The sequence below is a fragment of the Podarcis gaigeae genome (genome assembly GCF_964106915.1).
Source record: "Podarcis gaigeae genome assembly, chromosome: 15".
Lineage (NCBI taxonomy): Eukaryota > Metazoa > Chordata > Lepidosauria > Squamata > Lacertidae > Podarcis > Podarcis gaigeae.
Genome location: NC_139692.1, coordinates 31,182,705 through 31,202,931, shown reverse-complemented (window position 1 = coordinate 31,202,931; position 20,227 = coordinate 31,182,705). Strand labels below are relative to the sequence as shown.

General features: G+C 50.9%; 1 protein-coding gene and 1 long non-coding RNA gene across 2 annotated transcripts in view; one reads left to right on the top strand and one right to left on the bottom strand.

Annotated features, from left to right (window-relative positions):
• The window catches only part of TMEM132E (transmembrane protein 132E), a 121,679-nt gene extending 103,941 nt beyond the window's left edge, over positions 1–17,738 (bottom strand). The window contains exon 1 of the mRNA XM_083714383.1: positions 16,845–17,738. Coding sequence (XP_083570509.1) covers positions 16,845–16,920 — 76 coding nt within the window. The 5' untranslated portion in view covers positions 16,921–17,738. The remainder of the gene's footprint in view (positions 1–16,844) is intronic.
• The window catches only part of LOC310832741, a 211,576-nt gene continuing 194,416 nt past the window's right edge, over positions 3,068–20,227 (top strand). Inside the window, exon 1 of the long non-coding RNA XR_014558392.1 lies at positions 3,068–3,216. This is a non-coding gene — a long non-coding RNA (uncharacterized lncRNA). The remainder of the gene's footprint in view (positions 3,217–20,227) is intronic.

Genomic DNA, 20,227 nt, shown 5'->3' with positions numbered 1-20,227 from the left:
CCCCAGAGTCGTCCACGACTGGACCTAATGGTCAGGGGTCCCTTTACCTATACCTGCCTCAAAATGGCAACCAGACGTTCCATTTTGGCGACTGTAACCTTGGTTTAAAGTACCATTTGGCGCCTGGCTTAAATACCTGAGTTTCTAATGCTGCCGCCAACGTCCCTCCCCCAGAGGAGGCTGCAATTCTGCCAGGCAGCTCAACCTTCCAGGCAGCCAAGGGCATCGCGGCAGTGCTTTGCCATCTGGATAACTGCCCAGCGTGGCAATCCCTGCTGGAATGGAGAAGCCGTGGCTACTCTGCAGCTCAGGGGAGGGGGGCTTTCCTTCCCTGTGCCAAGCTTCGGGAACTGAAGCTGGATTCCTCCTTTCCCCTTCCAATTCAAGGGGAGCTGCCACTGTGGGGGTTTGCTGAAGGGCCCGAAAAAGGAGCCTTTTTCATCCTTCTGCTCAGGAGTTTATTCGGGTGCCGCTTCTCTACGCCAAAGCACCCTCAAAGCCGCTTCCAACGACACACAAAATATAAGACGTAACAACATGCCAAGATAATGCAGGAACAGGTGCAAAGCAGAGCACCATGTAAACAAAAAGAATTCACACTAATATCAGGAAGGCAAGCAAGCATCTCATGTTACTAAACACTGAAACAATGCCTAACAACAAAACAGCGTTAGAAACTCTTTAAATATAGGGTAATGGTAGGGTTACCAGATGTCCCCACTTCCCAGGGACAGTCCCCGGATTTGCAAATCTGTCCCTGGACAAATTCTGTCCCCGGAATGTCCTCAGATTTGCAAATCTGTCCCCGGGAAACATGGCAGCAGCAGCCTCAGCAGCCTGGAGCCAGCCTGGTAGCACTGTTGGCTCTGGCTGGCTTCAGGAGCTGCTCACTGCTGCTGCCACTGCCAAAGGGGAACCGGGGACGTCCGGCGGTACAGATCTCCTGCCCCCTTCCCCCTTTGTTTTGACAGATTGGGGGAGGTTCGGGAGTCGCGAGTAGGTGGCCGTTGCCCAGGAGGGACGCAAGGCGTGCAGTTTCTCTGCCAGGCAAGGTGCAAAGCCCTTCTTTCGCAACCTGTGAAACATAAACGCACAGTTTTTTAAAAAAACTGGGCAACGGCTGCCCACCCGTGACTCCCAAGCCTCCCCCAATCAGTCAAAACAAAGGGGGAGGGGGGAGGATATCGGGGGAGGCTCAGAATTCACAGGTGGGTGGCGCACCGTTGCCGTTTTTAAAAAACTCTGCATTTATGTTTCACAGGGTGCAAAAGAAGGGTTTTGCACCTTTATACAATATGCATGTGTGCTTGGGCCCAGGGTCTTTTGCCTCTCCATCCCCAGTACTGACTCCCTGTTGCTACTCAGCTTCAAAAAAAAAAAAAAAGGGTCCCCGGATTCATTGAAAAAAATCTGGTAACCATAGGTAATGGCCAAATGGCACCCTAAACCCCTAAACCTAGGTTGTGGTCACCACAACAGAATGTCTAGGCGCCATTCCCCACCCCCCATGATTTTTTTTTTATTAGTATTATTATCTTTCATTTCATATTTTAAAGGAAAAAAACTCAAAGTGGTTTACAGCACATCGGAACATAAAATAAAACAATCCAGAATAGAACAAATTCAAACTTCAAGGGAAATATTTCAGCTCCTTCTCGAAGTAACATTTTGCTTCCCCCATATTTATTTGCTTGCTTAATTTATACAGCTTCCCCACAGCAGATGCACTCTAGAAAGCCAGTGTAGTGTAGAGGTTAGAGTGTCGGACTAGGACCCGGGAGATCAGGGTTCAAATCCCCACTCAGTCAGGAAGCTCACTGGGTGAGCTTAGAGCCAGTCACAGCCTCCTAACCTACCTCACAGGGTCGTTGTAGAGATTAACTGAAGAGAGGGGTGAACCATGCACTTCTTGGAGGAAAAGGTGGGATATAAATGCAAGGAATAAGCTATTCTGCTGACCTGCTTAAGAGAGCTGGAGGGGCCAACCAGATGGAGATGTCTCTGGCCAACCTGGCACCCAGAGATCTCCACATAGTTGCAATTGGACCCACGCCAGTTGCAAAAAGTGCCTGGCCCCTGAGGGATTTCAAACGCTGCAACAAAATGCTAAGCATCCAAAGACCGGCGAAATAAAGAACACCACCCAAGCAGGTGGAAAAGCTTCCCCATGATGGTTCCAGCAGACTCTCCCATGCCAGGAGGCAAACTCTCCCACTGAACAGCTATTGAGCTACTCAAGGGCTGTAGCTCAGTGGCAGAGCAACTACTTTGAATGCAGAAGGTCCCAGGTTCAATCCCCAGGAGCCTCTACAGCTAGAGCTGGGTGAATAACCCTGCACTGCTGAACTACAACTCCCATCATCCCTGGCCACTGGCCATGCTGGTGAGGGCTGATGGGTGTTATAGTCCAACAGCACCTCGAGAGAGCACCATGTCTGGCTTATATGTTGGTTGGTAAAAGCTCAGTGGTTGTGCCTGCATATTCCTCAATCTCGATTAAGGCATCAGCTGGGGAAGAATCCTACATGCAGCTTCTAAACTCTTTGCTGCAATAGAAAAATAGGCCCATTTGCTTTGCTCTCTCACTTCGGCACATTCCCACATCATTTAGCCACTGTTTTAATTAAAAAAAAGAAAGGCTTTGCGGATATTCATCAGGCATTAGCAAGCATTTCTCCTGACTGAAGACATTCGTGTATGAAGTTTCACTGAATAAGATGCATTTTGGGGTATAGAATCATGGAACTGTAGAGTTTCAAGGGATCACAAGGTGGGGCTCAAACCCGGGACCCTGAGATTAAGAGTCTCCTGCTCTACCAACTGAGCTATCCCAGCTATCACTCGCTGGAGCAATTTGGAGCACAATATTTTTTTCTTCCACACACACAATGATCAGAAAGATAGCTATGCTTTTGGTCCATGGCCTATTTCAAGAAGTGTAAATAAGCAACCCTACCTGGATCAGGCCAGTGGCCCATCTAGTTGAGCATCACAATGGCCACTCAGTTGCCTGTGGGAAACCCATAAGCAGGATTCGTGCACAAGACCCCTCTCCTTTCCTGTGGTTTCTAGCAACCTCCAACCTCACTGCTGCCTCCAGCTGTGGAGACAGAGAACAACCATTGACATCCCTCCCCTCCATTCATTTGTCCAATCCTCTTTTAAAGCCATCCAAGTTGGTGGCCATCCCTGCCTCCAGTGGGAGAGAGTTCCACAGTTTAACTCTGTACCATGTGAGGAAGGACTCTCTTCTATTGCTGCTGAATCTTCCTGCATTCTGCTTCCTACATTCTGTCCACAATGTTCTAATGCTCTCCCGCCATTGTTAACTGCAATTAAGGAAGTGTCAGTGGTTCTGTCTCTGGCTGATTCTAATGAGGAGTAGGATGCAAATGGTAGAAACTGAAATTAAAAGGCTTGACTCGTGAGCCTGGGCTGGCTGGCTGCAGAATGACGTCTGCAACCGAGGTCTGAAATTGTTGCTGCTGGTGCTAACAAGCAGGAACACATCTAGCCTTCCCCTAAATATTATCACCCCAATTTCCAAGCGAGGAGAGACTCTGGGGGTTCCAGGCATTTGCCCAGGTCTGGTTTCCTTGGATGTAGGTCAGTGGAGACTGTGGTGTCTTTAGGATATATGGTTTTATTTACACATATATATATACACACACATATATATCTATACACCAGTGTCAAAGCAATGATTCTTCAACATTACCTTCACTGGAATGGTCTTGTTGCTCAGATCCCTAATTATTTACTTCCAAAGCAACTACTCTTTTCCGAACTTAAAAATGGAAAGCGTAATGCTGGTGGTCAACAAAAGAGGTTTAAAGACTCTCTCAAGGCAAATCTAAAAAAAAGGTAGTACACCAACAACTGGGAAACACTGGCCTGCGAGAGCTCCAATTGGAGAACAGCCTTTACCAAAGGTGTCATGGGCTCTGAAGATGCTCGAACTCAGGATGAAAGGGAGAAATGTGCTAAGACGAAGGCACGCTTGGCAACCCTCACCGTGATCAACTCTTGTCTAGAAACCTATGTCCCCACTGTGGAAGGACATGTGGATCCAGAATTGGCCTCCACAGTCCCTTATGGACTCACTGTTAAAACTGTGTTCATGGAAGACCATCTTCCTCAGCCATGAGCCATGCCAAGGAAGAAGAAGAAGAAGAAGAAGAAGAAGAAAAAGAAGAAGAAGAAGAAGAAGAAGAAGAAGAAGAAGAAGAAGAAGAAGAAGAAGAAACAAAAAAATTCCTTCCAGTAGCACCTTAAAGACCAACTAAGTTAGTTCTTGGTATGAGCTTTCGTGTGCATGCACACTTCTTCATCCTACATGCAGCTTCTAAACTCTTGCATGTCTAAACATCCTGCATGTGGAAGAAGAAGAAGAAGAAGAAGAAGAAGAAGAAGAAGAAGAAGAAGAAGAAGAAGTACAACATCAGCAAAAGATGGAGGGGCTCGCAACATCAGCACCCTAACAGATCTTGTTTTTCCATTAGTCACCGTTTTAGATCCAGGACAGAGCAAGCAGGTCTGTGTCTCTCTGGCTTCCAGATTGTTTCGAGCTCAGTTCACACACCCCATGCCAACACTTGGTCTCCTACCTAGCAGCTAGGTGAGGAGGGTGAAAGGAAACGGCCTCCTTAGCCTGAGGGGCACCAACACTTAGGTGCAAATCTTGCAGATGAGCTCATTCTGTTGTGATGCTAAGGAGGACACCGAAGTGGCCAGCTGCCATCTTACAAAGAAACTTGCCTGAAGATTTCAGTGACAGAATCCTCTATCACAGTCTAACCCTCACCGGGTACAGGGCCCCAAGGATTGGAGGGGGCTCAGGGCACCATCCAGACTGACCCTCCCAAAAAAACCCAGAAGAATATCCTCTGCGGATGAGCCAGTATGGTGTAGTGGTTAAGAGCGGTAGTCTCGTAATCTGGGGAACCGGGTTCGCTTCTCCGCTCCTCCACATGCAGCTGCTGGGTGACCTTGGGCCAGTCACACTTCTCTGAAGTCTCTCAACCCCACTCACCTCACAGAGTGTTTGTTGGGGGGGGGGAGGGAAAGGAGATTGTTAGCCGCTTTGAAACTCCTGAAGGGGAGTGAAAGGCGGGATATCAAATCCAAACTCTTCTTCTTCTTCATTAGTGACAACATAGGAAGAGGCGTGGGGGGGGAGGGAGAGGAAATGCAGAGACCATCATCTGGCCACCAAATTTAATACACACCCCCATCTACTGGCCTTCTCAAACAGATGCTGGTTTTCTCTGAGGCTGAAATCAGGCCCGGTTCCCAGCATGCATACGGCCTGCGGTGGTGGGGGGGGGGTGGAAACTAGCAAAAGGCAGCAGGCTGGGGGGGGGGGTGGGAAACAACACAATTTTCCTGACCGATTGCTCCAACAAATAACATCCCAGCAATTACCTCTCCCCATGTTCTATATCTGTTCCTCTTCCTGGCTTCTCCTCCCTCCTTTTCCCAGCCCCCCAGGTGCAGAAAGAGCTGCAGGGCTGACAGGAAATAAAAGTGGGCATCTGGAATATTTTAGCGTCACGCTCTCTGGGAGGGGGAGGTGATATATGGCCCTGGCGATCTCATCAGAGGAGAGCGGGAGCTGGCAAGACGCCTGTGCTTTATGATGCTCCCGCTTGATAAAGATGGCATTTCCCCAGTCCATTTCCCCAGTCCATTTCCCCAGCAGCCAGCGAGTGCCATATTCTCACCTACGCAGTAGGGAGGGAGGGATGGAGAGAGGAGGAGAAGGAAGGGAAGAGACGAGAAGGGAGGGTTGTTGTTTCTACCAGCTACTACAAGGCTAGATTTACCCACCATTTTGGCCTCCAGCAATGCCCAGCCTGTGTCTCTATAAAGATGCAGCGGCAAATCGAGGCACAAAGGTGTCCTCGTTTTGCCTTCTTGTCCGCTCCTCGCGGCTATACTCTCCTTGACTGTGGAGGCTCCACCAAAAGGAACTGTGTTTTGGTTTTTGAGCTCCCTTTGTTTCTCATGTGGCTCTTATCCGAAGGGCTATTCTGCAGCATATGTGCAACAGCAGGCTTGCTCCCGGTCAGAGCAGAGGGAACAGAAGCGAATATGGGCAGAGCGTTGGGAGAAATGTCCTAACAGCAAACACTGTTTGACCGTGACACGGGATGCCCTGAGAGGCTGCAGGATTTCCTCCGCAGGAGCAAGGACTTGACGGCCGTTTGCTGGAGTTGCATCTTGCATTGACTAGGAGGGCTGCATTAGATGACCTGCAGTGTGTCTTCAAACTACAAGGCCTCTATGTTTCATATGTTTATGCAATACAAATGCACCCAAATCCCTGCCATCTGAAGCGGTACATTCCAGGATCCCACCACTCCATTCAAAACCGGGTGCAGAAGGACACAAACTTAACTAGCGTCCACCACCACGTCTTGTGGCAGTGAGTTCCATAAGTTTGCCTTTGTATGGTGTGAGGGAGTACCTAGTACTCCCTCCCTTTCTGTGAGTTCTGAACATAAGGCCCACATTTCATCAGCTTCCCCTCAAGTTTTAGTATTATGAGGAACGGGGCGAGGGGGGGAGTCCCACTTTCCATATGATTCATAAGAACTTAAGAGCCTGCTGGGTCAGACCAAAGGCCCATCTAGTCCAGCACCCTGCTCTGACAGAGACCAATCAGATGCCCCCCCGGGAAGCCCAAAAGCAGGATTGGGGCCCAAGAGCGCTCTCTCCTCCTGCGGCTTCCAGCAACCAGCATTCAGAGGCATCACTGCAGCCGACTGCGGAAGCAAGAGCAAAGCCGTTCAGAATTTTATGACCAGCTATCATGTCCTTCCTTGGGCCCAAGACACATGTATATTTTAATACGCTTTAATGAGCATTCAGGAGCCTTCACCCATTCAGTTAACGTCCATTGTCGCTGTTTATAGGTTTTGATTTTGCTTCGTTAAAGATCACCAAGCTCCCTCTCCAGGTGGCACAAAATGGGATATTTCCTCACCTGCCCAGATACCAGCCAGCACAGCTAAATTCAGGTACAACTCCCCCCTCCCCACCATGACACAGCTGGCAATATTATGGGGGTGTGAATACTCCTTCCGGCACCCCCTCAACTCTCTGCATTATCTTCCTCCTCTTGCTCCACACACACACACACACACACACACACACCCCGCACCATAATTTCCATCCCCTTCCGCCATCTCTGCCCTCCGGTGAAACTGAAAGAGATTAACATGTCAGCGTTCTTAACCAGGTAAGCAGAAGAGCTTATTTATTGCATCTATAGCCCACTTTTTTCTTCCAAGGAGTACATGGTTCACCCCCTCCTCAGTTAATCCCAACAACGACCTTGTGAGGGAAGTTCAGAGGCTGTGAGTGACTCCAAGGTCACCCATTGAGCTTCATGGCTGAGTGGGGATTTGAACCCTGATCTCCCACGTCTTAGTCTGATACTCTCACCACCACACCACACTGGCTTCCTAGAGTACCTCTGCTACGCGGCAGCTCTATAAACTAAGTAGGCAAATAAATATGGGTGAAGCCAAATGTCCCTTAGAGAAGGATCTGAAATATTTTCCTTGAAACGTAAATTCCTTTTATTCTGGATGGCTTGGATGTTTCAATGTGTCGTCAACCACTTTGTGATTTTTTTCCTTTGAAATATAAAGCGATATAGAAATGAAAATGATAATCATCTTGATGAATGGCACCTAGACATACTGTGGCGATGACCGTAACGGAGGTTTAAGGCGGCATTTGGAAATTAGCTTATTCTGTATATCTGAGTTTCTAACTCTGGCCAGCAGCCATCAACAACCCTCTCCTCCCTGAATGCAAGAACATTTTAAACTAGTTTGTGTTTCTATTACTTGGCATTTCATAATGATGCAAGCCGCCTTGAATCCCAAGTTGGGACAATGGCAGGATATAAATACATATAACGACAACAACCTTTATCAGCTTCACCATAGATGGGAGGGGAGACAGGGAACTCAGATGGGAATCATAGACTTGTAGAGTCGGAAGGGACCACGAGGGTCATCTAGCTCAACCCCTTGCAATGCAGGAATCTTTTGCCCAAGGTGGGGCTCGAACCCAGGACTCTGAGATTCTCATGCTCTACTCAACAACAACTAAGGCAGGGAAGGAGGAGTCTGTGACCTTCCTCCAGATGCTGCTGCCAGACTCGAACTCGCAGCCCTACAACACCCAAAGGGTGCCAGGTTAGGGGAGTGAAAGAAAGCCATTTCCAAATGTGGACGACTCTTTGAAAGATGAGGAACAGACTTCAGATCAAGCGCATCTGATCGCTGATGACACGCAACACGGGGAAGCTGGCAGGGGTTGCACTTACAACTCTATTTTTCCTGGAGGGCCATCAATTGATTTTAAGAACCTGCTACAAATGCATTTGAAGACCTGAGCCTTCGCCTTTCGCAAAGGTGCACCGCTAACAGGATGGAGCCCAAAAAAGCACTCTGAGACAAATTTCACACAGGCCATCAAGCTGTCAGTCAGAAACCCAAAATATCTCAGAAGCAGGTTGCTGGGAACCACAGGAGGGCAAGAGCTCCTCTGCACAAATCCTGCTTGGAGGTTTCCCACTGTGAGAATGGGGTGCTGGACTAGATGGGCCACTGGCCTGATCCAGCAGGACCCTTCTTAAGTTCTGAGGTTCCATAGAGTGAAGGACAATGTCAACTGGAAATCTCCTAGCTCACTTTGGAAGCAACTTCACTCTAGCACTTGTATGGGAAAGATCTGTGCGCTTCCGAATATTGTGGGACTCCAACTCCCATCTGTCCCCAGCCGACATACCCAATGGTCCAGGGATGATGGGAGTTGGATGCCAAAAACATCTGGAGGGCTGCGGGTGTTTCACCATCCCTGCTGTAGGGACCAAAACCTTCCCATACCCTCTTAGAGGTTTGTTTGCTTATTTCTGTACCCTTGCAGCCATTGCAGCAGCAGTGAGTTCTAAAAAACAGTGGAAATTTTAATGGCTAGGGAAGTCAGCATAGAGGTTAAGGGTAGAGTCTGGGCGTCTGGAGGTCAATTGCTTTATCTGTTTAAACCCCATGGAAACCCATTTCTGCACCTAAACAGCAACCAATATCACGTTACCTTCCCTCTTAGACCCGCAGTATGCCCATTTCCATGGATGACTTCATCTTTATCATTCATGCCATAGGTTGACACAAACCTATCCATTCTTCAGGAAATCAGCCCTGAGTGCTCACTGGAAGGACAGATCCTGAAGCTGAGACTCCAATACTTTGGCCACCTCATGAGAAGAGAAGACTCCCTGGAGAAGACCCTGATGTTGGGAAGATTGAGGGCACAAGGAGAAGGGGACGACAGAGGACGAGATGGTTGAATAGTGTTCTCGAAGCTACCAGCATGAGTTTGACCAAACTGTGGGAGGCAGTGGAAGACAGGAGTGCCTGGTGTGCTCTGGTCCATGGGGTCACGAAGAGTCGGACACGACTAAACGACTAAACAACAAGTCATGATGGCTTGGCTGGGCTTCCACAGTGGGAGGCAGCAATGCTTCTGAATACTAGTTGCTGGAAACCACAGGAGGGGAGAATGCTCTTGTGTTGGGGTCCTGCTTGGGGGGGGGGGTAGAAAGAAGCCCCAGTGAGAACAGGATGTTGGACAGTATGGGCCACTGGCCTGATCCAGCAGGCTCTTCTTATGTTTTTCTGCACTTAACCCAGCTTCTCATTTTATTTTATTTTTGCCTCAAGGGAAGGCCACATCTGCAAGAGTTTGGACTGGGGGGGGGGGAGGATTATAGCTTCATTTTATCTGAGTTCACCCCTGCTCCCTACCAGCCCCTTTCTGAATCCTGACAAATGGGAGCAGGTTCACAGGTTGTCAACCCGGCCTAAAGGAATGTGTAAACAGGATGTTGCAGTGATTCAGCTTAAGCCCCAAGGCAAATTCTTTGGAGATGCATACGAGAGGAGAAAATTGTTTCCAGGAATCTGAGGCAAGTCTCCTCTCTCTCTCTCTCTCCTTCAAGCCCCCACCCCACCAGCCCCCCATACCCCTTGGGAAAAGAAAGCCCTCCAGCAATGAAGAGGGTGGGGAGTACAGGCTCTCCCCCCCATGAAAGTTACTCCAAAACAGCTTGAACTGGTTCACAAGAGAAGCTGGTTATGCCTCTTGCCACTAAATTCTAGGTCCTTCGTTCACAGATATAGAATCACAGAATCTAGCCCAACCCCGCCGCCGCCACCATGCAGGAATCACAGCTAAGGTATCGCTGGCAGGTGATCCATCCCCTTGATCATTTCATGGAATCAAAGAGCTGGAAGGGACCCTGAGGATCATCTAGTCCAACCCCCTGCAATGCAGGAACATGCAGCTGTCCTATATGGGGATTGAACCTGCAACCACATTATCAGCACCACGCTCTAACCAACTGAGCTATCCATCCAACCTCTGTTGAAAAACCTCCAGTAAAGGAGAGTCCATCTTCCCAGGTAATCTGTGCCACTGTCAAACAGCTCTTACTGCCAGAAAGCACCTTCTAATGCTTAGTCAGAATCTCCTTTCTTGTCATTTGGAACAGCAGAAAACAAGTTTGTTCCATCTTCCACGGGACAGCCCTTCAGGTCGTTGGCTACCACGTCACCTCTCCATCTTCTCTTATCTGGGCTAAACACAGCCAACTGCATCAATCATTCCTCATAAGGCTTGGTTCTCAAGCCCTTTCATCATCTCGCTCGCCCTCCTCTGCACACCATCCAGCTTGTCGACATCCTTCTTAAACTGAGGTGCCCCGAACTGGACACAGCGCTCCAGGCAGGAGAACAGAGTGGTGCTGTACTCTATATATATCCCGTTCCCTGTCATTTACAAGATGGTTGCCATGCCACGAGCCACAAATTTGTACTGGATATTAATATAATACTCGAAATTGCTATTTTGGTCCCAAAACTGAGGCCTCCCATCAAGGGGAGAGAGAGAGAGAGAGAGAGAGAGAGAGAGAGAGAGAGAGAGAATATATGTGCTTCACTAAAGCTAATATGGGACGCAGGTGGCGCTGTGGGTTAAAGCCTCAGCACCTAGGACTTGCCGATTGAAAGGTCGGTGGTTCAAATCCCTGCGGCGTGGTGCACTCCCGCTGCTCGGTCCCAGCGCCTGCCAACCTAGCAGTTCGAAAGCACCTCCGGGTGCAAGTAGATAAATAGGGACCGCTTACCAGCGGGAAGGTAAACGGCGTTTCCGTGTGCGGCTCTGGCTCGCCAGAGCAGCGATGTCACGCTGGCCACGTGACCCGGAAGTGTCTCCGGACAGCGCTGGCCCCTGGCCTCTTGAGTGAGATGGGCGCACAACCCCAGAGTCTGTCAAGACTGGCCCCTACGGGCAGGGGTACCTTTACCTTTACCTTAAAGCTAATATAATTGCTAATGTGGACGACCATCTGCATCATCAGACACAAGATGCTGGTCCTTTCATCTGATGAAGTGGACGAGAGTCTGCAAAATCTGGTGCCGTAATTAAAGGGTCAACGTTCGAGGATGTACAGCAGGGCTGGGGATCTTCTGTGGGTCCAAGAAGGGCTACATTCCCTTCTGAGAAGGCCAAATGCCAGCGGTGAGCATGGCCAGGGAAGGGAAAGGGGAGCAGCAACAAATCCAGATGTTACCCAAGCGAGTTTCTACACACCGCTCTTGATCCTCCAGCCAGACAAGTGAGAGGCGTTGTCAAGAGTTCGAGGACACAGTCCAGCCAAGCAAAAACACTGGGGCCAGTGAGAGGCATGGCTGGGAAGAGGGTGTGCGGCTGGGGTCCATTTGGCCCCTTGGCTTCAGGTTCCCCACCTGGGTCTTAGGATTCTGCTGCTGATTCTTCTGCAACACATAGCCGCTGAAAGTCTGGAACAGGAAGCAAACGAGGAGGGTGCGGCTGCAGAGGCAGATTTAGAGGAGTGCAACCAGTTCACTGGGCACCAAGCCGAGAGGGCATCGCAGGAGGTACCACGACAACACTGAACTATGGAAGGCAAAAGGCGGTGGAGTGCTGAATTTTGGCAGTACACAGGGCGCCGCTGAAACTTTAAAGCCCAAAGTCCGCCACTGGCAGCTGGTTCACAGGGGGCCCGGAACACATCTGCAAGTTCCCCACCTGTATATAGCTACTCCAGGGACGCAGGTGGCGCTGTGGGTTAAAGCCTCAGCGCCTAGGACTTGCCGATCGAAAGGTCGGCGGTTCGAATCCCTGCGGCGGGGTGCGCTCCCGCTGCTCGGTCCCAGCGCCTGCCAACCTAGCAGTTCGAAAGCACCTCCGGGTGCAAGTAGATAAATAGGGACCGCTTACCAGCGGGAAGGTAAACGGCGTTTCCGTGTGCGGCTCTGGCTCGCCAGAGCAGCAATGTCACGCTGGCCACGTGACCCGGAAGTGTCTCCGGACAGCGCTGGCCCCTGGCCTCTTAAGTGAGATGGGCGCACAACCCCAGAGTCTGTCAAGACTGGCCCGTACGGGCAGGGGTACCTTTACCTTTACCTTTACCTTTATATAGCTACTCCAGTGGACCAAACTGAAACCCTCTTTGGCATTCCAGCAGGTTTCATGCCAAAGGACTCTTCTTGGCCGCCTTGTTTGTCCCCACAAATATCTGGTATACTGCATCTGGACAAGGGGGTTCCATTGAGCCTCCACAGTCACTGGATAAGGAGTCACATCCTGGCCAATTGCTGTGGCTGGGTTGGTCCTCCACGAATTTGTCAAACTCATCTTTTTCAAAGCTGTCTGTTCTTTCGGCCATCCTCACATTCTTGGGCTGGCAGATTCCACCCGTCAGTTAACCATTTTTTCATGCAGCACATGGCTAAACTATGGAACTCCCTCCCACAGGAGGCAGTGACAGCCACCAACTTGGATGGCTTTAAAAGAGGATCGGAAACCACAGTAGGCAAGAGGGCTCTTGTGCTTGAATCCTGCTTGCTGGTTTCACAGAAGAGGCATGTGGTTCACTGCTGCCAGAACTGCTGTCCCTTGGCCTGATCCAGTGACCACCACCAAGGACCAGTTGCAGCTTAGAAAACAGCCTTCCTTTTCAGCGCTCTCAATTTTCAAGGGCTGAGATTCGGAGTGGGGGGGTGGGGGGAAGATATGGATGATTCATATGAAAGCATACAAGGCGAGAGAAGACGAGCGGGAGCATTTATTTGTGGGGTGGGTCCCCAAGCACACATACACACCGCTTTCGACCTCAAGCAATCACAGCTCGAAAACATTAAATATAGCAACCCTCTCCAATGAACACACATCACCGCGGCCAAGAAGGAGAGTCCGCTGCAATTTGCAGCCAGCTCCTGTCCCCACCATCATCCCCAGACTCATCTGCCATCTGCTCGCCCAGGGAGGGGGGAAGGAGGCCCCCACCAATGAGCTCCCAGCCTACTTGTAAACTTAAGCGCGTAGAAAGCGACGCAGGCAGTAAAGCCCCGCGCTCCGACCCAGAGCTTTTGAACGCTGCGCCGTGATATATTATTAATCGTTTTTATAATGCGATGCCATAGATTGCTGTCGCTCGGGGCTCCGTTCCCATTCCTGGGGTTTGGCTGGGTGTGGGGGGAGAGGGAGGAAAGGGGGCAGCATGCTGATTCCCCCCCCCCCCCCACTCTCACACACAAACACACACCCTTCCACAGTGCAAGGAGAAGAGGCAGCTGCTGGAATAGCTAACTGTACGCACATAGGAAACACACCACAGGGCTTGAACAGGAGGGGTGATGCGGGAACAGGAGAAAAACTGGAAGGCGGAAAGCAAACAGGAGCAAAAAGGGGAAAGTTGTCACCCCCACCAAGACTGGGGCACAGTTTCGGTTCGGGTCTGCAGGGACAAAACACCGGGTCCTCTCCAACGTTAGAGAAATGGGCAAATGAGAGACCAAATCAGTTCGCTCATTCCTCTGGCTGGATGTAACCCATCGCCAGCCTCTTCTGGCAAAGCGACGTGTTTGACTGATGAGCAGTTTCTCCCCAGACCTGTGATAAATCCAGATTCCCTTGAAATGCACAGGTCGGGGAGGAGGGGAGATGGAAGCTCAGCCCCACTGACAACTTCACCAGCACGCGTGCCCCCCCAGGAGTAAAGCCCTCTCCCCACCTTCCTTCCCTTCTTTCCTGCAAAAAGGATGAGTAAAAAAGAAGGCAGGCAGTCTCGTCTTTCTCGATTGCTGTGTACAAGATCAGACTTTCCCAACGGAGAGGTGCAAAGATTTGTATAGAGAGCCACTGTTACACGACAGGAAATGTATTCATGTGTTTGTGTTGGGGGGGGGATCATTGCTTCCAAGAAGTCCCACACGCGTACCACCCGCCACGAACACCACCACCACCACCCTGACGTTGTGCCTTCCAGAGAGCCCTTTGCACACACACAAAAACCAATTGCGGGGGGAGGAAATGGGGTGCCGTGCACCTGCCCCAGATCTGCCAGAAACACACAGCAATATTTCTGTTTTTCTTTGCGCCATACACAGGTCCTGAATTGCACCCGGTATTATAAGCACCACAGAGAAAAAAGTGTTTCTCATGCAATCCAACCTGCCTCTGACTGACACACACACACCTAGCACAGTGAACCCCCAAAAAGCCAGTTTGCAAAAAGGAAAAGTGAGGGAGGTGTTGAATACATAGCATTGTCCGTGGTCCACTGCAGACAGATCAGGGAATCCACTCCCTGGGCAGAAAGATAGTGCCAAAATCCCTAGCGGCTACTAGCCGTTTTGCAGTTCTAGAGGGAAGGGGTGATTCAGGTGCAAGGTTGCAAGAGACACCCACAAACTCTCTGTGGTCGTTGTGCCCCCACCAAAAAAAAACCAAAAAAAAAACCACACACACACACAAATGAAGCTGGGGTCTCAGTGTAAACGCATTCAAGCCCAGGGTGGAGTAGTGCTTAGAGTGTCAGAGAAGGCCTGGGCAGATCCTGGTTGAAATCCCTACCAGGAGCGCACGGTTGCTGTCCTCAGCCTACCTCACAGGGTTGGCGCGAGGGTAGGGGCAGCTTGAGCACTTTAGGGGTGGAAAGAGGGGAAACACAAAGGAAGTGGGTAAGAGAAGGTGCCAGTCTAAGCTCAAGAAGCCAGATGCCAGTGTACACTCCGAATGACACACCGCCATGTATCGATTCCTTCCCCTGAAAGGGCTTAAAACCCCACAACACAACACGGCCTCTAGGCATGTGCAGAGTGCCTTGTCCTCAGCGAGCCTCCACACACAAGCGTCCTGGGCAGGGATTCCAGATAGCTGAACCCCTGGACCTATCTGCTTGGAACTTCTCTGCCAATGAACCATGTTGAGGACCCTGCCACACCATCAAGGGGCTGTTTAAATAGGGAGGGGGGTCTTTTTGGTACCGCAGGAAGTCAGGAGGAGGTTCAGAACCACTCCAGCAATTATCACAGAGAAGCCAGGGGAGGAAGCTTGTTTCACAGCCATTAATCTTTGAGCGGGAGGGTGTGATCTCAGATTCAGCCATGTCTACATGGTCTCCCCCCCCCCTCAGCACTGACATTCTTCCCTTCCCTCTTCTAATCAGAGGGGCAGATAGCCTGCCATTATATTAAGCTTTTTTATTATTATTTTAAAAATGCACATATTCACAAACCTCTTCCATTGAGACAGGGCGTGATAGCAAAAGTTGTGTCAGGGAAGACTAAGAGGCAAGCCCCACTTTCTCCTAATGATCAGGGAGCATCCCACTCCCAAGAATGAAATAGCCCCTGCTGCAAAGAAGGAAGGGAGGGGGTTGATAAAGAAGGTATGCAGAACCTTCAGGTCCAGAAGTAGTCTACCTGTAAAGAAAAGCTGCTCCAGGGACCAGCAACAAGGGGAGAGCTGTGTTACTGTTTGTGGGCCCCCCCCCCCATGGGTGAAGTGCTTCAAAAGGGGCATCTGCTAGGCACAAACCAAAGAAACCTTTGGGGTTTTTCCACACCTGCTAAGAAGCCAGCCAGTCAAGAGTTAATTTTGACAGCAGGATGGTTGGAGTGAGGGAAAGCCCTCTGCTTATGCTCAGAGGCTCCGCTTCATGGGACGAGGCTGAGACCCAACATTAAAATCAAGGGGTTGATATAGGCCTCGGCTTGCTCTCAACCTTGATGAGAGGAGAGGAAGGCACTCTGTACATGCCCCGTGCTCCTTTCCTTGTTAGCCTCAAACCACTCCACATGTTTTCAGAGCCGCCTTTTTGAAGTTGTGTCGTTGTGTCCCAGATCTGAGCTCCCCTCCTTCAGAACAAGTCTGGAGTTCCAGCTTCAATGAGAGGGAGGGAGGAGAGAGGGAGACAAAAGCCTGAATTAGGGGTTCATGGACGCCACCCCACTCCTATCAGAGAGACTCACGTCCAGTCTAGCAGCTACACCGACCCAAGAAGTCCATTCATCAGCTTCACATTTCTGCAGACAGCGGTAATCGAAATACACTCTGCAAATGCTCAGATGCCCAAGGGAAATCGAAATATTTCTCTGTTTCCCCAGACAACAACCAACACGACACTTGGTCTGCTCAAGGGGGGGGGGGTGTTCCACGGATGCTTGTTGGGCTGGCTCCAAAACGCACTCTGCACATACCCCGAGGTATATACACCCCCCCCACACACACACCTTTCTCCTACATTTCCGGACCACGAAAGAACAGCTCGCTTGTCTGCTAGCGCCTAGCCCCCCCCCCCAAATGCAATCCAAGTTGGGCCGGGGTGCTCTCTGCACAGGCCCAGAGACACTCTTGTCTTTCCAAATTGTTTCTGGTTTCCAAAAAGCATGCTCCGGAGCCAAGGGACGAAACCCGCCCCGTCCTCCCTCCGCATCCGGCATAGGGGGGAAACTCACCATGGCTGATCAGAGCCCCGATGCAGCAGAAAAGGGCGGCGGGTCCGGAGCGAGCCCTCCCCGCCGAGGCGGCCATGGCGGAATCCGGGTCGAGGCGTGGAGCGGGCAGAAGCGAAATCCAAGCACGTGCGAACGGAAAGACGAGCCCAAGCCGAGACGTGGGGAGGGGGGGGCGAGGTAAGGGGCGGGGCCACCCCGGAGACAAAGGTGGGGGGTCCAGAGGGAGATGGGCCAAGGAGGGGGGTCCCACCTGCTCCTTCCTCGAGCCACCCCAGATTTCCACCCAAGGGGGGGAGGGTCCCCCCTTTTTGTCTACCCCCACCAATATATATATATATCAAGAAGCTTGGGGCGAGAGGGAGGGGGAGCGAATCCCACGTGCAAACCCTGGCGAAATTGGTTCGAAAGAATCGGGGGAGGCGATTGGGGGGTGTTAGGCAGTAATAATGGCAGGAGGGGAATCTGGGCGGGGGGGGGGGGAATACAAACGGATGGATGTGGGGAGAGAACAGGGCAGCCGACGAAGTCTTGATGCAAAGCCCCTTTTAAAAAAAATCTTAGAGCCCCCCCAAATAAAAATGGCAAAGCCCCCAATAGGAAAAAATCAAATCCCCCCAATTAAAAATGGGGGGCAGAGAAAAAAGTAGAGAGGATAGAAAACAAGAGAGCCCCGCCACACCAAAAAGTGTTGGGGCGATTTGGGGGGTGGCGCTGCTATAATCCAAAGCGCTCCTGCTTCTCCGCCGGGGCGTCCGAGGAGGCTATCCGAAGGCCCGGCCTGCGAAGGGGCGTCCGAGGCAGGAGCCGGCCCGGGCGAGCGCCTAGCCGAGCCCGGGGAGAAGCGCCGCTCCGGCTGGCTCCTGCCTCGCCTCCCGGGTCCTCCTCCGCGGCGAGGCTGCGCCGATCTGAGCTCTCTGCCGGGAACGGCGAGCGCCGGAGAAACTCCCTCCGCCCCCCGCCAGCCGCCCACCCCCTCCTCCTCCTCCTCCGGGCCCCCGCTTTTCCTCCCATCACGTGTTTTCCCCAGAGTTTCTGCCGCCGTGTGCACGCCCCCCCCTCATTCCAGGGTCAGGATGCGTTTGCACACTCGCGTACACATTTCGGAGCGGGGGGGGGAGGTATAAGGCTGTGTATACGGTCTCCGGGGGAGGGTTTGCGCTCGGTGGCAAGGCGCGCGTGCTTTGAATGCAGAAGGACCCGCTTGCAATCCCCGGCGTCTCCAGGCAGGGATCCAGAAAACACCCCTGTCTCGGAAAGCCGGGGGAGCAGCTGCCGGCCCGTGTTCGGGGCTGGAGGCGTTAATGCTCTGGGTCTTAATGGGAAAGGGCGGTAACTCAAAGGTAAGGAACACCTGCTTGGCACGCAGAAAGCCCCTGGCAGCATCTCTGGGTAGGGTGCCCTGTCCAAAACCATGGCAAGCCTCTGCCAGTCAGAGTAGATCGCGCCAGCATGGCGTAGTGCATGGGTTGGCAAACTAAGGCCGGGGGCCGGATCCGGCCCAATCGCCTTCTAAATCGGAATCAGCGTGTTTTTACACGAGTAGAATGTGTGCTTTTATTTAAAATGCATATCTGGGCTATTTGTGGGGAATAGGAATTCGTTCATTTATTTTTTTCAAAACATAGTCCGGCCCCCCACAAGGTCTGAAGGACAGTGGACCGGCCCCCTGCTGAAAACGTTTGCTGAACCCTGGCATAGTGGCTAGAGTGTTGGAGGAGGGAGACCAGGGGGAAGCAGCTGGAACCCGGGAGAGCTGCAACCATAGAATCATAGAACTGTAGAGTTGGAAGGGACCCTGAGGGTCATCTAGTCCAACCCCCTGCAATGCAGGAATCTTTTGCTCAACGCGAGACTCGAACCCATGACCCAGAGAGTAAGTCTCACTCTCTACCAACCAAGCTAAAGCTCAGTGTCTAGTCAGTGTGAGAGGGTAAAGGTAAAGGGACCCTTGACCATTAGGTCCAGTCACGGACGACTCTGGGGTTGCGGCGCTCATCTCTCTTTATTGGCTGAGGGAGCCGGCGTACAGCTTCTGGGTCATGTGGCCAGCATGACTAAGCCGCTTCTGGCAAACCAGAACAGCACATGGAAACGCCGTTTACCTTCCCGCCGGAGCGGTACCTATTTATCTACTTGCACTTTTGACGTACTTTCGAACTGCTAGGTCGGCAGGAGCAGGGACTGAGCAACAGGAGCTCACCCCGTCGTGGGGATTCGAACCGCCGACCTTCTGTTCGGCAAGTCCAAGGCTCTGTGGTTTAACCCATAGCGCCATCCGCGTCCCTTGTAAGAGAGTAAACAATGCTAACAAAGGTCTGACTCAGCACCTTTTCCTACCTTCCCATTTATTTCATCCCATTATGCAGAGCAATGAGGACTAGAATCTTTGCATTATTTCTCAGGGGATGGGGCCTAAGCTTGACGGGCAGAGCAACTGCTTTGCATGCAGAAGGTCCCCAGGTCAATCCAGGCAGCACCTCCAGGTAGGGCTGGGAGCATCCCCTGCCTGAAATCCCGGAGCTGTTGCCAGTCCATGTAGACAACACTGAGGCAGATGGACTGACGTTATAAGGTCTTAGGTTTGATCTCCAGGGGCACATTCAGTTTGGACTGTGAATGCCACACACACACCAGACTTTATTTAACAAGATGTAAATATTGCTTGATGCCAAAATATGATATAACATATGATGTAGAATATTCACTTTAAAATTGCTATAAAAATAGACTTTAAGAATGTAAATGTAATTAATTCATTAAAATGTAGGGCGGAAATAAATAGATTTATTATGTGCTTGCTGGGGAGGGGGAGTTTTTAACAGAAATTGAAAGCTGTACAGCAGAGGTGCCCATCCAATATCAAGAGGCAGACAGTTCCAGGGGATAGATGCTGCCGCACTAAAAGATCAGTGCGGAAAGATCAGTAGTACACATTATTTCCTTTTAAAGGGGAGGGAATAAAGATATTAAAGTCCAGGGTAAAAAATGACAACTGCTCCAGTACTGAATAGTATCTTTATTAGTTGTATTAGCAGTAGTATTAATATTTCTTCATCTGAGATCTTAGGGTGGGTGACACCAATCTAAAAATACAATATTAAAATAAACTGCAGGGTATAAATGTTATAATAATGATAGCCCTGTTGCACAAAGGTAACGTTCTCACTTTTTTTCTCTCTCTGCCCATTTTTGCTTCTGGCCCTGCTCACTGCCTGCATGTGGCCCCTGGAAAATTTCCCAGAAGTGAATGCTTCCCTTTCAGAGAGAGAGAGAGATCTTGATCAGACTTACAAGGCTGGCTGGACAGTGTGGCCTTTTCTGACCCACTCATCAGTTTGAGAGATGGCCATGGGGGGGGGGGGTCCTCAGGTGGCAGCATGGAC